Here is a 21,564-nt window from a genome sequence, read left to right as displayed (position 1 = left end):
GGGATGTGGACAGCGACGGCATTTGCTTGTTGGACCTGCTCAACAGAAAGTCACCAGAATTTCAGTGAAGTGATATAGAAGTGTTTCTGCTTTCTCATAGCTATACTGTTTGTGAATAAATATTTATAAGTCATTTTGTTGTTGTTGTTAAATGGTTTTTGTTTTTTTTAGATCTGATCTCATTATGTAGCTTAGGCTAGACTTGAATTCTCCAACTTCCTTCCTCTGCTTCCTGAGATTATAGAATATTAGAATTATAAGCATGCATACTATCTTAGTGTTCTATTGCTGTGAAAAGACACCATGACCATGGCAACTCTTACAAAGGAAGACATTTAGTTGGGGCTTGTAAGGAGTTTTTCTCTGTCCTGCCAGCCAGCTCCCAAATAATAACACTGAGACTTGCTTATTAATTGTGAAAGATTGACCCATAGCTTAGGCTAGTTCCTAACTAGTTCTTATAACTTACATTAACTCATTTCTAGTAATCTGTGTGCTGCCATGTGTCTTGTGGGTATTACCTCTCCTTTTGCATGTCTTTTTGTTCTCTGTCTCCTGGCATCTCTCCTCCTTCCTCCCAGCATCCTCTCTATCTGGAAATCCTGCCTAGCTATTGGCCATTCAGCTTTTTATTAAACCTCTCAGAGTGACACATCTTTACAGTGTACAAAAAAATTATTCCATATAAGAACAGTTATCAGGTAAGAATTACATTCATGCCAGGCAGCGAGGGTGCACACTTTTAATCCCAGCACTCAAGAGGCAGAGGCAGGCGGTTATCTGTGAGTTCCAGGACAGCTAGGGCTGTTATGCAGAGAAACCCTGTCTGGAAACCCCCTCTCCCCACAAAAAAAAAAAAAAAAAAAAAATTATATTCACAATGTCCAGTCCATTTTTATCTGGCATATTCAAAGAAAATATTTTATTGTCTAACTTATCTTGATGAATTTAAAGTTTTATATCCATGCCATTTTTTATCATAACTTGTATTACCATCTTTTTGGTTTTTGGAGACAGGGTTTCTCTGTGTAGTTTTGGTGCCTTGTCCTGGATCTCGCTCTGTACCTAGGCTAGCCTCGAACTCAGAAAGATCCGCCTGATTCTGTCTTCTGAGTGCTGAGATTAAAGGCGTGCACCACCACCATCATCCCACTTGTATTATCATCTTAAAACTTAAAATCTTTTTAGACCTCAAAACATTTTCTTAGATAAACAATTTAAGCTTTTATTGTCTTTCAAACTTACAAACTTTTTTACATCTCTTATGTAAATTTCTTTCCTGAATTTGGTAACAAGGAAAACTGTAAAACTGTAACTATCTAGTCTAATCTCAATCAGGGACCCAAGAAGGATAAAATATTACTTGAGTAAACAGGAAGTGCAGAGAAAGCAACTTCTTTTTTTTTTTTTTTTTAAGATTTATTTATTTTGTATACAGCATGTATGACCAGAAGAGGGCACCAGATCTCATTACGGGTGGTTGTGAGCCACCATGTGGTTGCTGGGAGTTGAACTCAGGACCTCTGGAAGAGCAGTCAGTGCTCTTAACTTCTGAGCCATCTCTCCAGCCCGAAAGCAACTTCTAAAACTAAGAAACAACAGAGATATCTCACTGCCTGGACAGTCACACCCAAGGTTCCTCTGCTACGTTGGGGCATCCATCTTCGGCATACAGGCCTAGAATACCTGACAGACTTTTCTGTAAAGCAGGAAGTTTGAAGGACTGTTCAGTCTTAGCAAAGTTCGGCAGTCCCTTTCTTTTGTGTCCTGCTTGCCTAGTGTGGACAGCATACTGTCAGCAATTGAGGCAAGGGCAGTTTCTTTGCCCGGTGACTAGCTTTTGCAGTCACAGAAAGTAAACTGCATGTGGAGGTTTGTTGATGCCCATCATCCTTTTTTTTGAAATAAACTGGTGCTGTCAGGAGCAGACATGTCTAACTGTCATGAAAAGCCTAATGTTATTAAAACATTTTAAATGCCATATTTTGTAGGCCTTTGAAGTATTTGAAGACCACCTACCTATCTAAAGTATATCTTTGTATGACCTTGGAAACACACTTGACTATAAGTTTGGTGTTATAGATGACAAACTACTAACCTGTATTTCTTTATTACCCTAAATAGCTTTCAAGGACTAAAACTATATCTTAAATAAGAATAGAAACATATATACAGTATAACAAAAAAAAAAATACCTTAAATTTGTTTCAGTATACAAAAATCCATACTAATGTAAAATATTTGAGACTAGTGATTATTCAAAAGTAGACTCAACAATCTACCCTTCTATCCCATTATTTCTATACTATATCTCCCAATTTCTCTTCAGAAAGAGATCTCTGAATCTAATCTCATTTGTTCAGTTGTTTTTTTTTTTTCTGACCATGACCAATAACAATTTAACCAACCCTCCTAAACAATGACAGACATCCATAACCCACCAAATGACCAAAAACCACCCACCTCATCTCTTGAGAATGTGGGCGTTGTGTTCTCTAGACTGCTTTCTGTTATCTGGGGGCACTGGCATTTTTGGGGGACCTGAGAAAAATAGGATAATGGTCAAGTCCTTGCTAGAATAGGCTGTGAGGTTGGAGCATCTCAGCCAGTAGCCTTGAAGCTGTTCTGGATGCAGAACTCTGAGGAAACTGCAACAGAGGCACTCTGAGAGGCCGGATCATCCGGGCCACCCATTCATTGGTGTCCGATCCCCTTGATCTGAAAACACATAAACTTTCAAAGGTATCATACATATCTTCATTAACACAAGTATGAATTGTGTGTTGTACACAAGCCAGCCAAAGATGATTTTTTGTTTATGTTTAACAGGTAAAATATACGTCACCTATCTTGTTTTTCTAGGTTTATTTTTTTATTACTGTAGTCAGGATTCAGGGGGTCTTCCCCAATCAAATTTGATCTCTGTCAACCTTGAATGAATCCTGTAGAAACAAAAGAATAATCTCTTCCCCAACCTAACTTTTTTTGACTTCCATTTTGAAATTAAGACATTTTAAAAATAAATAGGTTGGTTTAATTTAGTAGTTTTTATAATCGAATGTCTCTCAGCAGCTATTATTTGCTCATCAGCAATCAGAAAAATCAAAGTCAACATAACACTGTCATATAGGATGCAGACTCCCTGTGTATTTCCTATCTCTACTTGGGTTATTCTTTTTTTTTATTATTTATAAACGACTTACTTTTTTCTATGACCTGTCTATACCCATTTTTCTTTTCTTTGTTAAGCCTATACACATTTTTAAACACACTGTAACCTGTTTAGAATCCCCCCCCCCCCAAAAGTCTGGGTTTGCCTTTATTAAGTAAGTACTTGCAGCATTCTTGGATCATGTGAGACAAATTTTAAACTGCTGTGTCAGCCGTTGGCATGGCCCAACTTAGTGCATGGCACTGTGGCTGACTCTAGCCTGCAGGCAGTCTCTGTATGCTGAGCCTACGTGAGAGACCTTGTTCAATAGGAAGCTGTGTCAGAAAGCCCCATTTGACCCTGTGCTTTGAACTTTTTTTTTTTTTTTAAAGCTTTCTCAGTCTTTATGTGGATATCGGTTTATAAATTTTTCATGGCCAGATGTTGGACACCATATGTAAACAGATTTTTCTTTTTGGGTTGCCAGCTCACAAAAAATGACACAGAGACTTATTATTATTATGAAAGCTCAGCCTATAGCTTAGGCTAGTACCTAATGTTCTTATAACATAATTAACCCATTTTTAGTAATCTACATGCTGCCATGTGGTTCATGGCTGTTAACCTCTCCTTCTGCGTTTCTTGCTTGTTCTTTGTCTCCTGGCAGCTCTCCTTCTTCCTCCCAGAGTCCTCTCTGTCCGAAAATCCTGCTTAGCTATTGGTTATTAAGCTTTTTATTAAACCAATCAGAGTGACACATTTTCATAAGTGTACAAAAAGATTATTCCACAACAGGGACTTGCTTACAGTCAGAGGTTTAGTTCATTATTGTGGCAGGAAGCATGGCAGTGTACAGGTAGACATTATGGTGCTGGAGAAGTTGAGAGTTCTGTATCTCAACTCAGGAAGAAAGAAGAGAGAAACCTCAAACACCCCCCCACCCCCCCAGTGACATACTTCCTCCAACAAGACCACACCTCCTAATCTCAAGTAACACCAATTCAAATGATCAAACATTCAAATATTTGAGCCTGTTGGGGCCATTCCTATTCCAACACCACATATACCATACCTGACTAAAAGAAACATTTTAAAATCAGTCACTTTCTTATGTAATGAGAAAATGGATAAAGAACTGATTTATTTTTGTAGTTCTGAGGATTAAAGGGCTCTCTGTCCCTGAGTGCACCACCATGGCAAGTTTACTGTTACTGGGGATGGAACTCAGGGCCTTGTGCATCCTAGACAAGCACTTTACCAACTGAATTACACCCTCAGCCTCCTGTGTTGATTTGTTAGTTTGATGTCTTTCTGTTTTGGTTGGTTGGTTTGTTTTCTGGCCTAAGTACACATCTGGGTTCCACAGCCATCTCTGTATTTTGATGACTTTATCTGAAGGGCTCACTGAAGAAGACATATTTATCAGCTAATAAAAAGCATGAGGTACAAGTAAAGAGATGTTTTGAGCAAGGCATGGATGTGCTCAGGGGTGTGAAGATTCTGAGTGCAGAGCAGAGGGATAGCCGACAGAGACCAGAGTCTGACCTCAGCAGATGACACCGGTTTTGTTTTTTGTTTTTTTTCCCAAACAGCAAGAACAGATATTTTCCAGCTGGAAAGGGGAGTCTGTGGTCTTTGGGGAGGGAGGGGGATACTTAGAGTTTATATGGGGCCTTGGGAATGAAGATGAAGGGAACTATTTCCAAACCTTTGGTTCCCCTTCTTGGGGTTATTTGCTCATTTGAGACAGACTATCTTGGAGAGACAGTTTTAGCGAAACATTTCCCTTCTTTGACTCATTGATGGTGGTTTGAGCAAGGCCAGCTGTAACCTCATAGGAATTCTGTTTTCACAACCAAGGCTATGTATCAGGGAGCACAGAGAGTCCATGCCTTCTTGAGCATACTCTTTCCAGGAGTTGTTCAGTTGTCTGGAAACTTGTGTCCATCCCTTGTTTTGAAGTTTTATGGCTATTTCATGGCCTGGGAATGGATAGTTGTGGACAGACATGTGATCTTCTATAGACTGAATAGGAACCCCGAAAGTCTTATCTGTTCAGATCCTCCCTGCCTCCCTCCTCCCCTCCCCTCCCTCCCTTCCTCTGTTTGTTGTTTTTTGTTTTTGTTTGAGACAGAGTTTCTCTGTGTAGCCTTGGCTGTCTTGGAACTCTGTAGTCTAGGCTGGTCTCAAATTCACAGAGATCCGCCTGCCTCTGCCTCCCGAGTGATGGCATTAAAGGTGTGTACCACCACCCCCTGGCTGTGCTTCACGTCCTTTTGGTGCAGTATTTCTTCCTTTAGGGTTTGAGGCAAGAGGATCTTTCCCCCTTCTCTTCCCTTCTCTTTAGATAGGGACTTACTTTGTAGCTCTGGATGGCCTGGAACTCTATATAATCCAGGCTGTGTAATCATCAGCCTTACGGAGATCCAACAGCTTCTGCCTTCATGGTGCTGGGATTACAGATGGGTTACCACCACTCCTGGCCCATGGAGGATCTTATAACCTACTATCACACAAGATGGAGTATTTATTGGCAGCCCTGAGGGAAGATTAAGAGTTTCTTTTAAAATAATAATAATAATAATAATAATAATAATAATAATAATAATAATAGTAATGAGTAAAATAGGCCACGGAGATGGCTCAGGAGATAAGAGCACTTGCTGCTCTTCTAGAAAATTTAGTTCACTTTTCCAGTACCCACGTCTGGCTGTAATGAGCTCCAGGAGTCTGACACCCTCTTCTAGACTCTGTGGGTCCTCATACAAATACTTGTAATACAAATACACAGACATATACACTTAACCTTGAAAAATGTAAACAAACTGGGCTGGAGAGATGGCTGAGAGGTTAAGAGCACTGGCTGCTCTTCCAGAGATCCTGAGTTCAATTCCCAGCACCCACATGGTGGCTCACAACCGTCTATAATGCAGTCCAATGCCCTCTTCTGGCGTGCAGGTATACAAACAGGCAGAACGCTATATACATAATGAAAAAAAAATTTTTTTAATTTATTTATTATGTATACAGTGTTCTGTCTGCATGTATCCCTGCAGGCCAGAAGAGGGCGCAAGATCTCATTACAGATGGTTGTGAGCCACCATGTGGGTGCTGGGAATTGAACTCAGGACCTCTGGAAGAGCAGCCAGTGCTCTTAACCTCTGAGCCATCTCTCCAGCCCCATAAAATTTTTTTGAATAAGAAAACAAACTGTACATGTAATATGTGAGGGCTAAATTTCCAAAAAAAAAAAAAAAAAAAATTCATGTGATGTGTTTCTTAAAAACTGTTTTGTCCTTAGTGTCTCAGTTTTTCACCTGCCTTCTCCTAGTCCAAGTTTATCTCTAGAATGTCACATATTTACTTGTGGTGTTAATCTTCATGGTGAACTTGGCTGGATTTACAATCACCTGAATGTGTATGGGTGAGATAGAGAGAGAAAATGCACAAAGAGCACATTTCCATAGACTAAGTTGGGACGGCTAATTCTTATAAATGGACATTTCCTGTCCCAACTGTCTGTTCCCAAATAACCATTCTGAGGCTTATATGAATTGTAAATGCTCGTCAAATAGCTCAGGCTTGTTATATCTAGCTCTTACATTTTAAGTTAACCCATATTCCTTATTTACACTCTGCCTTTATTAGCATGGCACATTTATCTCCTGCTCCCTCTGCATCTACTGGCAACTCCTGACTCTGCCCTTCTCCTTCCCATCATTCTTAGTTTGGTCGCCCCACGTATACTTCTGCCTGACTACTGGCCAATCAGTGTTTTATTAAACCAACTTGAGCGACAAATCTTTACAGTGTACAAGAGGATTATTCCATAGCAAATTCTGAATTGAATGATACCATCATGAGCTGGATGGAATGAAAGGAGAAAGCCAAGTGCCAGCATTCTCCCCACCCCTGCTTTCTCTCTGCTGTAATGTGAATTGTTCGGCCATTTCTATCCTGTTAGGGTAGACTGATCTCCCTGATACTGAGAGCCAAAATACATCCTCTCTCAGTTGTGTCTCACTTTGTTGCAGGGATGAGAATTGTAACTATTCCAGCGACTTTACCCAAAAGACAAACAGTTTAAATTTTAATGCCCTTTCACCAAAAATAACTTGGTCAAGCTGGATGTGGTGGCAACTCCTGTGATCTCAGTACCAGGCCAGTGTGGGCTGCCAGTCTGTGATTTGTACACACCAGAACCACTTATTTGCCTACACGAGTGTCTTAGGGTCTATTGATGTGAAGAGACATCATAACCATGGCAACTCTTATAAAGGAAAACATCTAATTGGGGTGGCTTACAGTTCAGAGTTTATTGTGGTAGGAAGTATGGTGGTATACAGGCAGACATGGTGCTGGAAACATAGCTTGGAGTTCTGTATCCAGATTGGCAAGCAGCAGGAAGAGAGAGAGAGACACTGGCCTTGGCTTGAGCATTTGAAACCCCAAAGCCCACCCCCAGTGACACATTTCCTCTTACAAGGCCACACTTCCTAATAGTGCCCCTCCCTTGTGACCTAGCATTTGAATCTGTGAGCCTATGGGGCCCATTTCTATTCAAACCACCACAACAAGGAAAGAGGCTCATAGTAGTTAGGTGAGTGTGGCCATGAGCCCTTGGTGAGGATAGCCTCTGTTCTTATAGCAAGAGAGTCCCTTTGTGGCAGGCACAAGGCACTTCACAAACCTAGTTTCTCGTTGTCAGTACCTTTGATGCATGCTCTAGCTACTCCCGTTTTACATGGTTGAGCATGCTCTCAGACTTGTCTCTGGCTAGGAAGTAATAGGCCCGTGTTTAAATCTGCTGTGGCCTCTCTCAACTTCCCAGCTTCTTGCACAGAGCTTGATGAGCAGCAGGAAATAGGAGGTTGATCAGTCCTGGATGGTGAATAAAGACATTTAGCAGCTTTTATCAGCCAGCAGTCTTCAGGAGCAAGCTATTTTTACATGGCTAAAGCAATGTGAACAATGTTTTTAGTTAGTTGCACTCTAAAGCAGCAGAATTTAGTTGTCCTGTCAGAGTACAGACAGGATAAGCTTTTGGAGTGATCTAAAAAACTGTTCCTTAAAGAAAGAATTAAGGGATTGGTAGAATGGCTCAGCAGGTAAAGACTTCTGGCACCAAGCCTAAGTTGTGATGGAAGGATGAGTCCAGGCTGGGGGTTGGGTAGTGGTGTGATCCTGTGGTTTCTAGCAGTGCAAAGGCTGCCTTCTATATGCAGGCATACTCAAGCATCCCTGCTCTCACTAGTCTGTTTCTTCCCACTCCCAACCAGCCTGCCTGGTAGTGTTGAGTGCCTTGGTTTTGGCTACCATTTACAGCCATAGTGGCTTCTTAGCAGCTGCCTGATTGCATCCTCCCAGCATGCTGTGCTGTCCCATCAACCTGACGTCCTAGTCTAACCTTCTGCTAGAAGGCCTTTCCCTTCCTTTGCTTAGCCTACCCCTGTCTTCCTTAGGACATCATGCAGTGCCTCCCTCCCCTGGTTGGGGTTAGACTGTAGGAATCTGGGCACTGCTATGTGTCAGTCTCAGCTCCCAGTAGATACATTGCTTGCTGTAGAGTTTTCACTTAGGCCCAGGATGTGAGGAGGTAGGATGAAGTATGGGAGTTACCGTAGTGCTGCTGGGCATTTCACATACCAGGGATCCCAAATATAAGAAGAGCAGGACAGTGTGGAGGGATTCTTCAGTTCTGGAGGTGAACAGGATGGAGGTCCCAAAGAGTCCATTCTTGGGGACCCTGGGTGTGGTACTAGCTCATGTCAACCAACCAATAATTAGCTCATCTCCTTCAGGTTCCACCATTGAGCAGAGTGCTGGTCTTACCTCGGGAGACCAAGCTTTCTAGAACTCAGAGTCTAGACTCTTCTCTGACCTGCCATCACTTTGTGTGCTCTGCACTCAGTTATTTATCACTGGTGGCTCTTTATAGCTTCAGAAACACTTATCTGTGAACTCTTGGAATTCTGCATTGAGAAAACGGGACCATTGAGAATAGGAGAACACATTAGAAACCAGGGTGGTAGAGTGATGATCCTGTTGGGCATAAGGACTTTGCACCAAAGCTTGGCCTGGAGGCGGGGAGGGCAGGTGTGTGAGAATGTCTCTCCTCCATACAGGAATAACCATGTTGACACAAGAGCTCTTGCAAGTCCCTGAAAAATAAGGTGAACACACAAAGCTTTGACACCATGTGTGAATATTATGGATCCTTTTATAGTTTCTCCTACAGTCTGCAAATAATGTATCCAGAAGTATGAGAGATTTTACTGATACCCTTCAAGATAGTTTAGTGGGTTCAAGGCATTTATTATCAAGCCTGATGATCTGAGTTCAGTCCCTGGTGTAAGGAGATAAGATGAAGTATGGGGCTGTCATGGTGCTCCTGGACATCTTGCAAACCAAGGAGCCCAAATATAAGGAGAGCAGTACAGTGTGGAGGGAGTCTTCAATTCTGGAGGTTGAGTAGGGTAGAGGAAAGGCCACAGAGTTCATTCTTGGGGACCGGGGGCCATCACATGGTAGAAGGAGAGAACTGACTTGGATAAGCTCTACTCTGATCTCTGTATGTGCACGCACACGCTGGCACGCACCCACACAAAATTTAAAAAGTTATCTCTGCACCCACACAAAATTTAGAAAGTTATCTCTGGCCGGGCAGTGGTGGTGCATGGCTTTAATCCCAGCACTCGGGAGCCAGGTGGATCTCTGTGAGTTCAAGGCCAGCCTGGTCTACAGAGTGAGATCCAGGACAGGCACCAAGACGAGAAACCCTATCTGGGGGTTGGGGGGGGGGCAGTTATCTCTCCCTGGGGCAGTGGTGGTGCACGCCTTTAATCCCAGAGGCAGGCGGATCGCTGTAAGTTTGAGGCCAGCCTAGTCTACAGAGCAAGTTCCAGGACTACACAGAGAAACCCTGTCTGGGGCAGGGGAGTTACCTTTGATGGGGAGGGGGAGAAGAGAAAACCTAATATAAAATAGGAATAACAACAAAATCTTAACTCACAAATGAAGGTATGCAGGCAAAGCATAGTGATGTATACTTGTAGTTCTAGGCACTTGGAAGGTTGGGGCTAGAGGAGCACTTGAGCCCAGTATTTTAGGTATATCTCGGGCCTGGACAGCATGGTGAGACCCTTCTCTTTTTTTAGAAAGTAGCAACTAAGGCTAGGTGTGGTAGCATATGCCTGTAATCTCAGGGCTCTGTAGACAAAATTCTAAATGGTCTTACTAATAAATAAGAAACACAAAGCCAAATACAGAGTTAAAATCCCAAGAGGTCAGAGCATTAGCAAATAGCCTTTAGCTTACCAGTGTCTGCCATCCTTCCCCTGAGAGAGAAACCTTCTCCTCTGTGACCTGTCTTTTTATTGCCTTTCTGTTCTGCCTTCTCATTGGCTTTAAACCCAACCACATGATTTCCTCGTCACTGCCTGTCTTTACAGACCTCCAGGTCTGCGTGGTTCGTACTGAGATTAAAAGTTTGGGTCACCGCTTGGCTGTGTCCTTGAACAGCAGAGACTCTGCCTGCCATGTGATCGGGATTAAGGGCGTGTGCCACCACTCGGACTTCTGCTAAATGGCTTGCTCTCAGCTCTTTATTAACTTTCAAATAAACTTACGTTTCAGCACAAATAAAATATCACCATAGGGCTCAGGAGGAAGAGTCAGGAAGACTACAAGTTCAAAGTTAGCTTCAGCTACCTACAGAGGAGGGAGTAAAGAAAGAGGGCTGATGGGTGAGGTGGGTCAGTGGGTAGGAGTGCTTACTACCCCGCCTGATGACCTGAATTCCATTCCCTAGACGCACAGGTGGAGGAAGACCTCCATGTGTACATGCATGTGTGCCCACACATAGACTCACAGTGTTTTTTCTTTTTAAAAGAAATTTAAAGAGAGAAATATACAGAAGGCAAACTTAATATTGTCTGTCATTGAAAAAGAACTTGAAGCCGGGCGGTGGTGACACACGCCTTTAATCCCAGCACTCGGGAGGCAGAGCCAGGCGGATCTCTGTGAGTTCGAGGCCAGCCTAGTCTACAAAGTGAGATCCAGGACAGGTGCAAAGCTACACAGAGAAACCCTGTCTCGAAAAACCAAAAAAAAAAAAAAAAAAAAAAAGAAAAAGAACTTGAAGCAACAGTGAAGTGCCACTCCATATCTATAGTGTGACAATAATGTATTGACAACTTTAAATGCAGCTAGTACTGAAGCAATAGAACTGTTGACTTATTGCTGGAGGAGTGCAAATGGAACTTAGGAAGATGCTTGGGCAGTGTTTATGGTTTGAACTGGAAGTGCCCACATCCAGGAGCTCACAAGCATCTATAACTAGCCCAAGGATCTGATGCCTTCTGGCTTCTGTAGCTACCTACACATGTGTGCATATACACACAGAATAAATCTTTAAAACTTTACCCTCCCCATCTCATGTTCAAACTGGTGGCATAGTTGGGAAACTGTGGAACTTTTAGGAGGTGGTCGGGCTTGGCTGGTGGCAGTAAGTCACTAGGAGTGGGCTTTTCAGGTTTCAGTCTGCCTCCCCCTCTCCTCTCTCCTCTCCCCTCTCCTCCCCTCTCCCCTCTCTTCCCCTCTCCTCCCCTCTCCCCTCTCCTCCCCTCTCCCCTCTCCTCCCCTCTCTCCTCTCCTCCCCTCTCCCCTCTCCCCTCTCCCCTCTCTCCTCTCCCCTCTCCCCTCTCCTCCCCTCTCCCCTCTCTCCTCTCTCCCCCTTAATGTGGAGTGCGAGCCAAAAGAAGCTTTTTTTAAGTTGTTTCTCTCAGGATTCTGTCACCTAGGCGGTTTCATGTAGAACCAAACATATTCTTACAGTATGAACCAGCAATGGTGCTCTTTGCTCTTTTTGTTTTGTTTTTTCAAGACAGTTTCTCTGTGTAGCCCTGGCTGTCCTGGAACTTACTCTGTAGACCAGGCTGGCCTTGAAAGCTCAAAGCCCACCCCCAGTGACACACCTTCTCCAACATAGCCACACCTCCTAATCTTTTGCAAATAGTTACACCAACTTCAGACCAAGCATTCAAACATGAGCTTATGGGGGTGGGGGGCGCTTCTCATTCAAACCACCACACTATTGAAAAAACAATAAGGTTATTATGACATTGATTTCAGACCTTTTCAAAATTTATTGGGCATCTTATCTAGAAATACTCGTTGGTTGTTGGATTACCTTTTCTGTGGCAGGGCTTCAGTCAATGTACTATTGGGAATAATTAATGAACAATTAAAGCAGCCCTGGCTTGGCCATAGGTGTATGGACTTTGGTATGTTGATTTTGATGTGTATTTTTGTTTTTTGTCCCCCCTCCCCTTTTTTTTTCTTTTAGGACAACCCTCCGTACGACAAGGGGGCGTTTAGAATTGAAATCAACTTTCCAGCAGAGTATCCATTCAAACCACCCAAGATCACATTTAAAACCAAGATCTATCACCCTAACATTGATGAGAAGGGGCAGGTCTGTCTGCCAGTAATTAGTGCTGAAAACTGGAAGCCAGCCACCAAGACCGACCAAGGTGAGCCATGCACGTTTCTTCTCGCTGCCTTAGATAGATAGGTCTCTTTTCTGGGAATACTGCTTTGTGATGGGTGCTTGAAGGTCCTCTGTAACACTCTATTAGACAGAGTTGAGAGAAATATGACCTCAGCAACCCAGTGTACATAGAAGTACGCTGAAACCCACCAGTCCTGTGGGTTTGCCTCGCCTCGGTCGAGCTGTCAGCTGTGCGTGGACACTGACCTTGGAGGTGATCAAGGACTGTGACACTGCCTAGATGGGAAAGTGAGGGAGGTGTTGGATGCACACAGCAGTTAGCACGTGGAATCACTTAGAAGGAAGGTTGGTGAGGACATTTCAGGCTTAACAGAAGGGTTGAACCAAATCCTGTAGCTCCCAGTATGTGGTTTGGGGGTTCAAGACCAGATACAGTCAGACTTGGGTAGCTTCCTATGAAAGCACGGAGTTGGCTGCATTGTCTGTAATTCTTAGAATTAGATGTGACTATAAATGTCCATGCTCATTTTTCGTAGAAAAGTGTTTGATTACATGTCATGATTATTCTCCTTCTTGTCCCTTTCTTACTACTTCCAGTAGAGAGACTTTATATTGGGAGATTTATTAAGGCAACTCCATGTAGTTAAAAGGCGGGTTTATTTTTGGGTAACTTACAGCCAGTAAAGGGGTTGGTTACAGGATCTGGGAGAGGTGGAGTGCAGTCCAGCGGTGTTCTCTGGAGAACTCCGCTTGATCTGCCGTCCAGCATCCAGGATCACAAGGAACCAAGAGAGCTGGCACATCCAGATCTTGGGTCTTAAGGGCTCCTGTCTCAGACCCGCCCCAGGGGCAAGTCATAGGTAGGTGTGGGGAGAAGGGCTTCTATCCAGACCCTCTGGCACTGACCAGTTTAGTCTCCTCCTTTACCTGTGGCATGAAGGCCAGGGCCAGGGGGCTCTGAGGCCTGGGTGCAGATGCTTTACCACGTCCTAGTCCTACTTTATCTTCACGTCTAGATACACAGCCTGCTGCAGTTTCAGGTTGGGGCTGTGCTCCTCCCTCCAAAGAGCCAGATAGGTTAGGGCTAGTTTTCATTTTTGGTTTTTCGAGATAGGGTTTCTCTGTGTAGCCCTTGGCTGTCCTGGAATTCGCTCTGTAGACCAGGCTGGCCTCAAACTCACTTTGAGGTGATCCACTTCTTCTGCCTCCTGAATGCTGGGATTAAGGTGTGTGCCGCCACCACCCTGCAGTTGGGAGCAGTTCTTTTGTAGAATATGCTTATTGGTTATTAAGAATTTCATTTCAACTATAGTGACAGAATTACTGGATTTGTGATTTGGAACAGCTCACAGCTTCTTCCTAGAAAACCAGTTGCTTGTTGTAGTCTTTGTAGTGCGGCTTTGATTCTGTCAATAATAGCACTGACGGGATTCAGGATGGGATGCCATATTCTCCTATTTCTGTTACCTATGCTGTATTATAACCCCCATTGAAACTTAGTGGCTAGCAACTGGAGAGATGATTCATTCACTGGATGCTGTTCCATGGGACCTGAGTTCAATTCCCATCATCCTTATGGCAGTTCACAACCGCCTGTAACTCCAGTTCCAGGAGGATCTAATATCCTCTTCTGGCCTCCAAGGGTACCAGGCTTGTGCATGGTACACAAACATACACGTAGGTACAACTCTAATCACATAAAATTAGGGACTGAAGAGATGGCTCAACGGATAAGAGCACTGGCTGCTCTTCTAGAGGACCCAGGTTCAATTCCCAGCAACCACATGGCAGTGCACAACTGTCTGTAACTCCAGTTCCAGGGGATCTGACACCTTCACACAGACAATACATACAGGCAAAACACAAACGCACATGAAATAAAAGTAAGCAAATTATTTTTTAGAAAGCTAACTAATTGCCAGGCGGTGGTGGTGCACACCTTTAATCCCAGCACTCGGGCGGCAGAGGCAGGCGGATCTCTGTGAGTTCGAGGCCAGCCTGGTCTACAAAGTGAGTTCCAGGACAGGCACAAAACTACACAGAGAAACCTTGTCTCAAAAAACCTAAATAAATAAATAATAAATTTTTTAAAAAAGCTAACTAATTAAAGATAAAATGAAACAGTGGCTTAAAGTAACCGGGTGTTTTTGTTTTTTTTTTCTTCTTTTTTTTCTTTTCTTTTTTCCCCCCACATTCTGTAGATTGGCTGTCTCAAACAGGAATGGTTATTTTTGGGGATACTCAGCTACTCTCATTGGGGGTAAATTGTGCCACTGGGTATCATTCACAGTGTGGCCCTGGGTGCTAGCTGGGCACTTGGCTGTCTGTGAGTTGCTTATTCTCCATGAAGTGGATTGGACTTCTTCATAGCAATGGTGGAGCTGCTTACACCTCAGTGTAGTGTTAGTACTGTTGTGTCCCTCCTCCTGGGTCCTGTTGGTCAAGCAAGTACAGTCTTGTACAGGGAAGGAGACTGAGTCTTAAAGTAGTTGAGGCAGGGGATTCAGGATGGGAGAGGTGGGGACACAGGCAGAGGTGGGGCCACTGGCACCGAGTACCTTACTGTCTCTACATGCTTTTCCTTTTCCTTCTTTTTTAAATGTGTGTGTTTGCCTGAATGTATGTCTGTCACCATATACATGTAGTGCTGCGGAGGTCAAAAGACGGCATCCATTCCCTGGAACTGGAGTTACAAATGCTTAGGAGATGCTTTGTGAGTGCTAAGGAACTCAGGTGCTCTGGAGGGCCCTCTCTCCAACCTCCGTCCCTCCACACACTTGTGTGTGTGGTACTGTTGTGGCCACATGGCAGATGCTGTGTGTCCTGGTTTGTCTGCTCCTCTTTCCTGACTGCTTTCCAGCCATTATCATCCTTTAGTCATCTTCCCTTTGTGTGTGTATTTGGGGGGCGGCGGGTTCGAGACAGGGTTTCTCTGTGTAGTTTTGGTCCTGTCCTGGAACTCACTCTGTAGCCCAGGCTGGCCTTGAACTCACAGAGATCCACCTGCCCCTGCCTTCCTAACGCTGGGATTAAAGGTGTGCGCCACCACTGCCCGGCTTCGTCTTCCTTTTTTAATGTCTTGCAGTTCTGCTGCATTTGCTTATGTTGAAATGAACGTGTCACTTGTTCTTATTTTATTTTATTTTTTTTTTGTTTTTCGAGACAGGGTTTCTCTGTGTAGCTTTGCGCCTTTTCCTGGAACTCACTTGGTAGCCCAGGCTGGCCTCGAACTCACAGAGATCCGCCTGGCTCTGCCTCCCGAGTGCTGGGATTAAAGGCGTGCGCCACCACCGCCCGGCGTCACTTGTTCTTAATAGCATCTGCTTGTGGTTTTCTTCTGCCCATGTCCTTAGGAGCATTTCCATTGATGACTCCTTTCAAATCTAGCTTCCTATTCTTTGGTCTTTTTAATGGAATAGGCTCTAGTTCATTTCAGTCATCCACCATACAGCCTTTTGTTGATCTCTAGATTCTCTTAGGGTTTTTCTGTCTAGAGAGTCTCAAAGTTGTGTTGTTACTATTTTATGTGTATGGGTGTTTTGGTTTCATGTATGTCTGTGTACCTTGTGCATGCTTGGTATCTAGGGAGGCCAGAAGGGGCGTTGGATCCCCTGAACTAGAGCTACTGACAGTTGTAAGCTGCCATGTGGGTGCTGGGAATTGAACCCAGATCCTCTGGAGGAGCAGTCAGTGTTGTTAAGCACTGAGCCATCATTTCTCCAGTCCCTCAGAGTTATGTTTTATCAGACAGGTATGGAAAATAAAAAGGATAAGATTGGGAGCTGGAGAGAGAGGGCTCAGTAGTTAAGAGCGCGTGTACTTCCAGAGGACCATGGTTCAGTTCCCAGCATACATATGGTGGCTAGCAACCATCTTTAACTATAGTTGCAAGAGATCCAGTGCCCTCTGAGGCATCCATGAACACTGTATATGCACAGTGCTCAGACGTATATGCAGGCAAAACACCATACACATAAAATAATAGATAAATTTTACTTTTTAAAGATTTATTTATTATGAATACAGTGTTCCGTCTGCATGTGTGCTTGCAGGCCAGAAGAGGGCGCCAGATCTCATTATAGATGGTTGTGAGCCGCCATGTGGGTGCTGGGAATTGAACTCAGGACCTCTGAAAGAACAGCCAGTGCTCTTAACAGCTGAGCCACCTCTGTAGCCCTAGATAAATCTTTTTTAAAAAGAAAAGAAAAGAAAAAGTTAAGACTGTTGACAGCAAAGTTAAAATGTTCTTAGTCTATGAGCTGGAGAGATGACTCAGCAATTCTTGAATCCAGTTCCCACAGTCACATTGGGTGGCTGACAGCCACCTGCAGCTCTACAGCTCTCTGGCCCCTGAAGTCACATGCACAAATGTGTGCATTCTAACTTGAAGACACACAGACAAGTTAAGCATAGTGGAAAAGCAACATGAAAAAGAAAATGCTCCTGTGATCCAGCAGGTCAATTTTTAGTTGTGTATGCCCCCCAAAAATGAAATCATGGGTTCACACAAACATTTTTATTAATTACATTCGTGTGTGTGTGTGTGTGTGTGTGTGTGTGTGTGTGTGTGTGTGTATATATATGAATGCATGTCACAGCATGCATGTGGAGGTCAGAAGACAGCTTGAGGGAGTCAGTTCTCTCCTTACCCATGTGAATGGCAGGGATCAAGCTTGGAGGCAAGAGCTTTTATCTGCCAAGCAAGCACACTCCTCTGTGCGGAAACAGTTGTCGTAATGTTCATTGCAGCTCAAGCCATACTAGGCCCAAAGGAGAAGCAACTCAAATAAATGGATATACATAATGGTGTCTAGTCTGCTTCTATTGCTGGGACAAAGACACCATGAACAAAAGCAACTTGGGGAAGAAAAGTTTTATTTCAGCTTATAGCTTACAATCCATCTTGAAGGGAAGTCAGAGCAGGAACTTGGAGGTTAGAACTGAAGCGAAGTTAGGGGTGATGGCACACTCCTTTAGTCCCAGCACTCTAGAAGCAGAGGCAGCCGGACTGAGTTCCAGGACAGCCAGGGCTACACAGAGAAATGGTTTCAAAAAATAAAAAGAATTGAAGTAGAGACCATGGAAGAGTACTGCTTACTGGCTTGTTCCTTATGGCTTGCTCGGTTTGCTTTCTTATATACCCAGCACCATCTGCCTAGGGGAGGTACAGTCCACAGTGAGCTGGACTCTCCCATGTTAACCATTAATCATGCTCTGTAGACTTGCCTACAGGCCATTTTCTCAGCTGAAGTTTCCTCTTCCCAGATGAACCTGTGTCAGATTGACAAAAAACTGATCAACTGTGGTATATAGTGACAATGTGTAGACATAAAAAAAAATAATAAAGTGTGGATTCATGGTATACAAACTTTTAAAATAGTATGGCACATGAAACAATTACAAAAAGACAACATGGCATTGTGATTCTCTCTACAGTTTATAGATTCTGGCTATGTAGCCCAGGCTGGCTTCAAGCTAACGATCTTCTTGTCTTATGCCTTTTTTTTCCCTCTGTATAGTTTTGGTGCTTGTCCTGGATCTCGCTTTGTAGACCAGGCTGGCCTCAAACTCAGAGATCCACCTGGCTCTGCCTCCCCAGTGCTGGGATTAAAGGCGTGTGCCACCATCACCCGGATTGTCTTACGCTTTTAAGTGAAATAATTTAAGCTGTGAAGGTGCCACATCTAGTTGCTGGTTATGATTTGGGAATTTGTGTGCTTTCTAATCTCTTGGTCGATAGAGCACTTTTTGTGGTAAATCCTGTCTTCAATAGTTCCTCTAAGGTGGGCTTATTGCTCACAGACAGGTGCAGCTTCATAATGCGCTTTTTTCTTTCTCATGATTGGAAGTACCCTAATGAGCAGAGTGTGTCATACTGACCCACCACACACAACTGCCTGGAGAGGTGACCTTGTGTACAGACCCATAGAGATGTTAACAGGCCTGCTGTCTCCAGGGCACAGGAGAAGGGGCTGACGAGGGCCAGGAGCTCCAGATGTTCTGGACTTTTCAGAAAATGATCTGTACTAGCCATATTTTCAGTTTTGAATGAGTAAATTTATTAAGTGTACAGCAAGCTAAAGTAAAAGAATAAATAGTGCAGGTGGGAGGTACACACATTTAGTCCCAGAAATTGGGAGGCAGAGACAGGGGGATCTGTGTAAATGCAATGCCAACCTGACTGACTTACGTGAGTTCCAGGCCAGCCGGGGCTGCATAGTGAGACCCTGTCTAGAAACATCGGGGATAGGTAGCATGACACCTACATGGGGAGTGTCCTTTTTTTAAACATTATTTCTTTATTGATTCTTTGGGAATTTCACATCATGTACCTCAATTCCACTCACCTCCTAGTCCCCCCATATTCTCCCTTCACCCCTGCACCTCCTCAACAGAAAATTTAAAAAAAAAAATCAAACTAAAATAAAACATAACAAACACAAGAATAGAACAAAGCACCACCCTCCCCCCCAAAAAAACCCTCTTGGCTTCTCCTTCTTTCCCACATCTCCAACACCTTTTCATTCATCCTGGTGGCATTAGGAACCAAAGTGTGTCTCACAGTGTACCCTTTTGTCCAGTCAGCTTTACTAGCAAATGTTTGTAGCTAGAGTTTTCCTGCCTGGCCCACCTCAGGACAAGTCTCTCTCACCTGCCAGACCCACAGCTGCTCAGACCCGACCAAGTACACACAGAGACTTATATTGGTTACAAACTGTATGGCCGTGGCAGGCTTCTTGCTAACTGTTCTTACAGCTTAAATTAATCCATTTCTATAAATTTATACCTTGCCACGTGGCTTGTGGCTTACTGGTACTTTACATCTTCCTTGTCCTGACGGCAGCTGGCAGTGTTTCTCTCACCCAGCTTCCTGTTCTCTCAATTCTCCTCTCTGTTAGTCCCGCCTATACTTCCTGCCTGGCCACTGGCCAATCAGTGATTTATTTATTGACCAATCAGCAACACATTTGACATACAGACCATCCCACAGCAAATGTTCATTGCTATGAGTCATTGATCTGTTTCATGGCCTCTGGTTTCTGGCAGCGGGTATCCTTCTTTAAAGGTAGCCAGTTGGAATCTGCAAGACAGAGTCCCAGGCAGCGTAGTCTCCTCAGGTGAGACTTGCACATAAAAGAACAAATAGCAGATAGAGAAAACATCAAATTGGGTGCTTACAACAGAAACTGATGGGGGGTGGAGGTGTCAACCGGAGCTCCAGGTGAGCGTTCTCTCCACAGCTGAACTTCCAACTCTCCACATCTTTCCCATTGCAGGCATTTTTATGTCATGAGATAAACAGTAGTAACTTGGGTTGGAAATTGTTTACCTTCTAGCTGTTCTCAAGGGCACAGTGCATTTACTCCTAGGCTGTTTTGCTATTCTCTGCTCCCTGTCACTGAGACTATAGTATATCCCCAGATAAGGAATTTTGGAGAACACTTGACATTGGAGTCTCTTCCAGAGCCAGCTTCTCAGTTCAGAACAGCATATGACAGTTTACCAATAGACTGTGCGTTTCACTACGTTTCAGGGCTGCAAGGCTTTTCTGAGGCTGGGATCATCTGTCTCTCTCCTGATTACAGAAGAGATGGGTTGAGTTCTGGTGGTCAGAATAAACAGAAGGCCGCTTTGTCTTTAAAGCGCACTGTGGGCATATAGCTCACTTGGGACAGAGTCAGCCTTGCATCCATAAAGCCCTGACTACATAACACCCCCAACACTCAGCAGGGTCAGGAATTCCATGTCATCAGAAAGAAGGAGCAGCCAGGGTTTGAGTCAGTGTAGAAATGGCAGGTTTTTCCTGAGGTCAGTAGCATCTTACCTGTGCTCTTCCTGAGTCTGTTTTAACCCCATGCCTTATCCTTCTTTTGGCAGTAATCCAGTCCCTCATAGCACTGGTGAACGACCCCCAGCCTGAGCACCCACTCCGGGCTGACCTAGCTGAAGAGTACTCTAAGGACCGTAAAAAATTCTGTAAGAATGCTGAAGAGTTTACAAAGAAATATGGGGAAAAGCGACCTGTGGACTAAAATCTGCCATGAGTGATTCCAGCAAGTTTGAGCAGAGACCCGAGCAGTACTCAGATACCCCGCACAGCAGGACTCTGTGGAAAATTGACACGGGCCACCACCTGGCGTCCTATGTGGCAGTTACTAACTTTCTACAGTTTTCTTAATCAAAAGTGGTCTAGGTAACCTGTAAAGAAGGATTAAAAAATTCAGATGTTCTAGTTCTGCTTGCTTTGTTTTAAAAATCACTGCTTTAGTCTACTTCAAAAGAATGGCATTTCTTTTCTTGCCCAAATTTACTCAAAGTTACAGTTAGCCCAGGTTTTTAAAAAAAAAAAAAAAGAAAGAAAGAAAAAAGTCCTGGTCCCCTCTCCCCATTGCCCTTTTCCCTTTCAATGCCCTTCCACAGACTAAGGCCCCAGCTCCCCACAGAAGTAGCAGCGCAGGCAGCTCTTCTCCTGTGCCACACTGCCTGTGGGTGATAGCTCAAGTCCCCCTCATGCCACCCTATTAATGTCCTTTAAAAAATTATAAAACAATATCAATGCCCCCTCCCTCCCCCAAAACAGAATGTCTGTTCAAAGGGAAGCTGCTTTTACATAAAACCTTAGCAAGTGTTTCCACAGTAACAGACTCAATGGGCAGACCCCACGCCCCCAACCCGTGGTCAGGCTGTGCCGAGTCTTTGTAGAGAACCCTGCAATTCCAGGTGTGTGGTGACCTTGGAGGGAGGGTCAGCCAGCAGAGAATGCCATGCACTTGTGTGACGATGTCTCCAGTCAGCAGTCCTCCCTGCAGCTGTGGTAGACGGCCTGCTGGTCATTACAGGCAAAGCAAAAGCCAGGATATTCTTTTGAAATCTCAAGCTTCACCACCACCAAGCTCTGCTG

The 21,564-nt window shown here is 44.0% G+C and overlaps 1 protein-coding gene across 3 annotated transcripts in view; it reads left to right on the top strand.

The window, feature by feature from the left end:
• Ube2l3 (ubiquitin conjugating enzyme E2 L3) overlaps positions 1–21,019 on the top strand; it is a 53,991-nt gene extending 32,972 nt beyond the window's left edge. For 2 of the 3 annotated variants that reach the window (XM_059277649.1, XM_059277651.1), the window contains exons 3-4: positions 12,498–12,684; positions 20,541–21,017. In XM_059277649.1, the coding sequence (XP_059133632.1) occupies positions 12,498–12,684; positions 20,541–20,695 (342 nt within the window). In that variant the 3' untranslated portion in view covers positions 20,696–21,017. Of the gene's footprint in view, positions 1–12,497; positions 12,685–20,540 lie in introns of all 3 variants that reach the window. The other variant, XM_059277650.1, reaches the window with a different exon arrangement.
• The last annotated feature ends 545 nt before the right edge of the window (positions 21,020–21,564 follow it).

The sequence above is a fragment of the Peromyscus eremicus genome, chromosome 12 (assembly GCF_949786415.1).
Source record: "Peromyscus eremicus chromosome 12, PerEre_H2_v1, whole genome shotgun sequence".
NCBI classification, from domain to species: Eukaryota; Metazoa; Chordata; class Mammalia; order Rodentia; family Cricetidae; genus Peromyscus; species Peromyscus eremicus.
The sequence above is the reverse complement of the archived record's forward strand: the minus strand, read 5'-3'. Positions and strand labels throughout refer to the sequence as shown.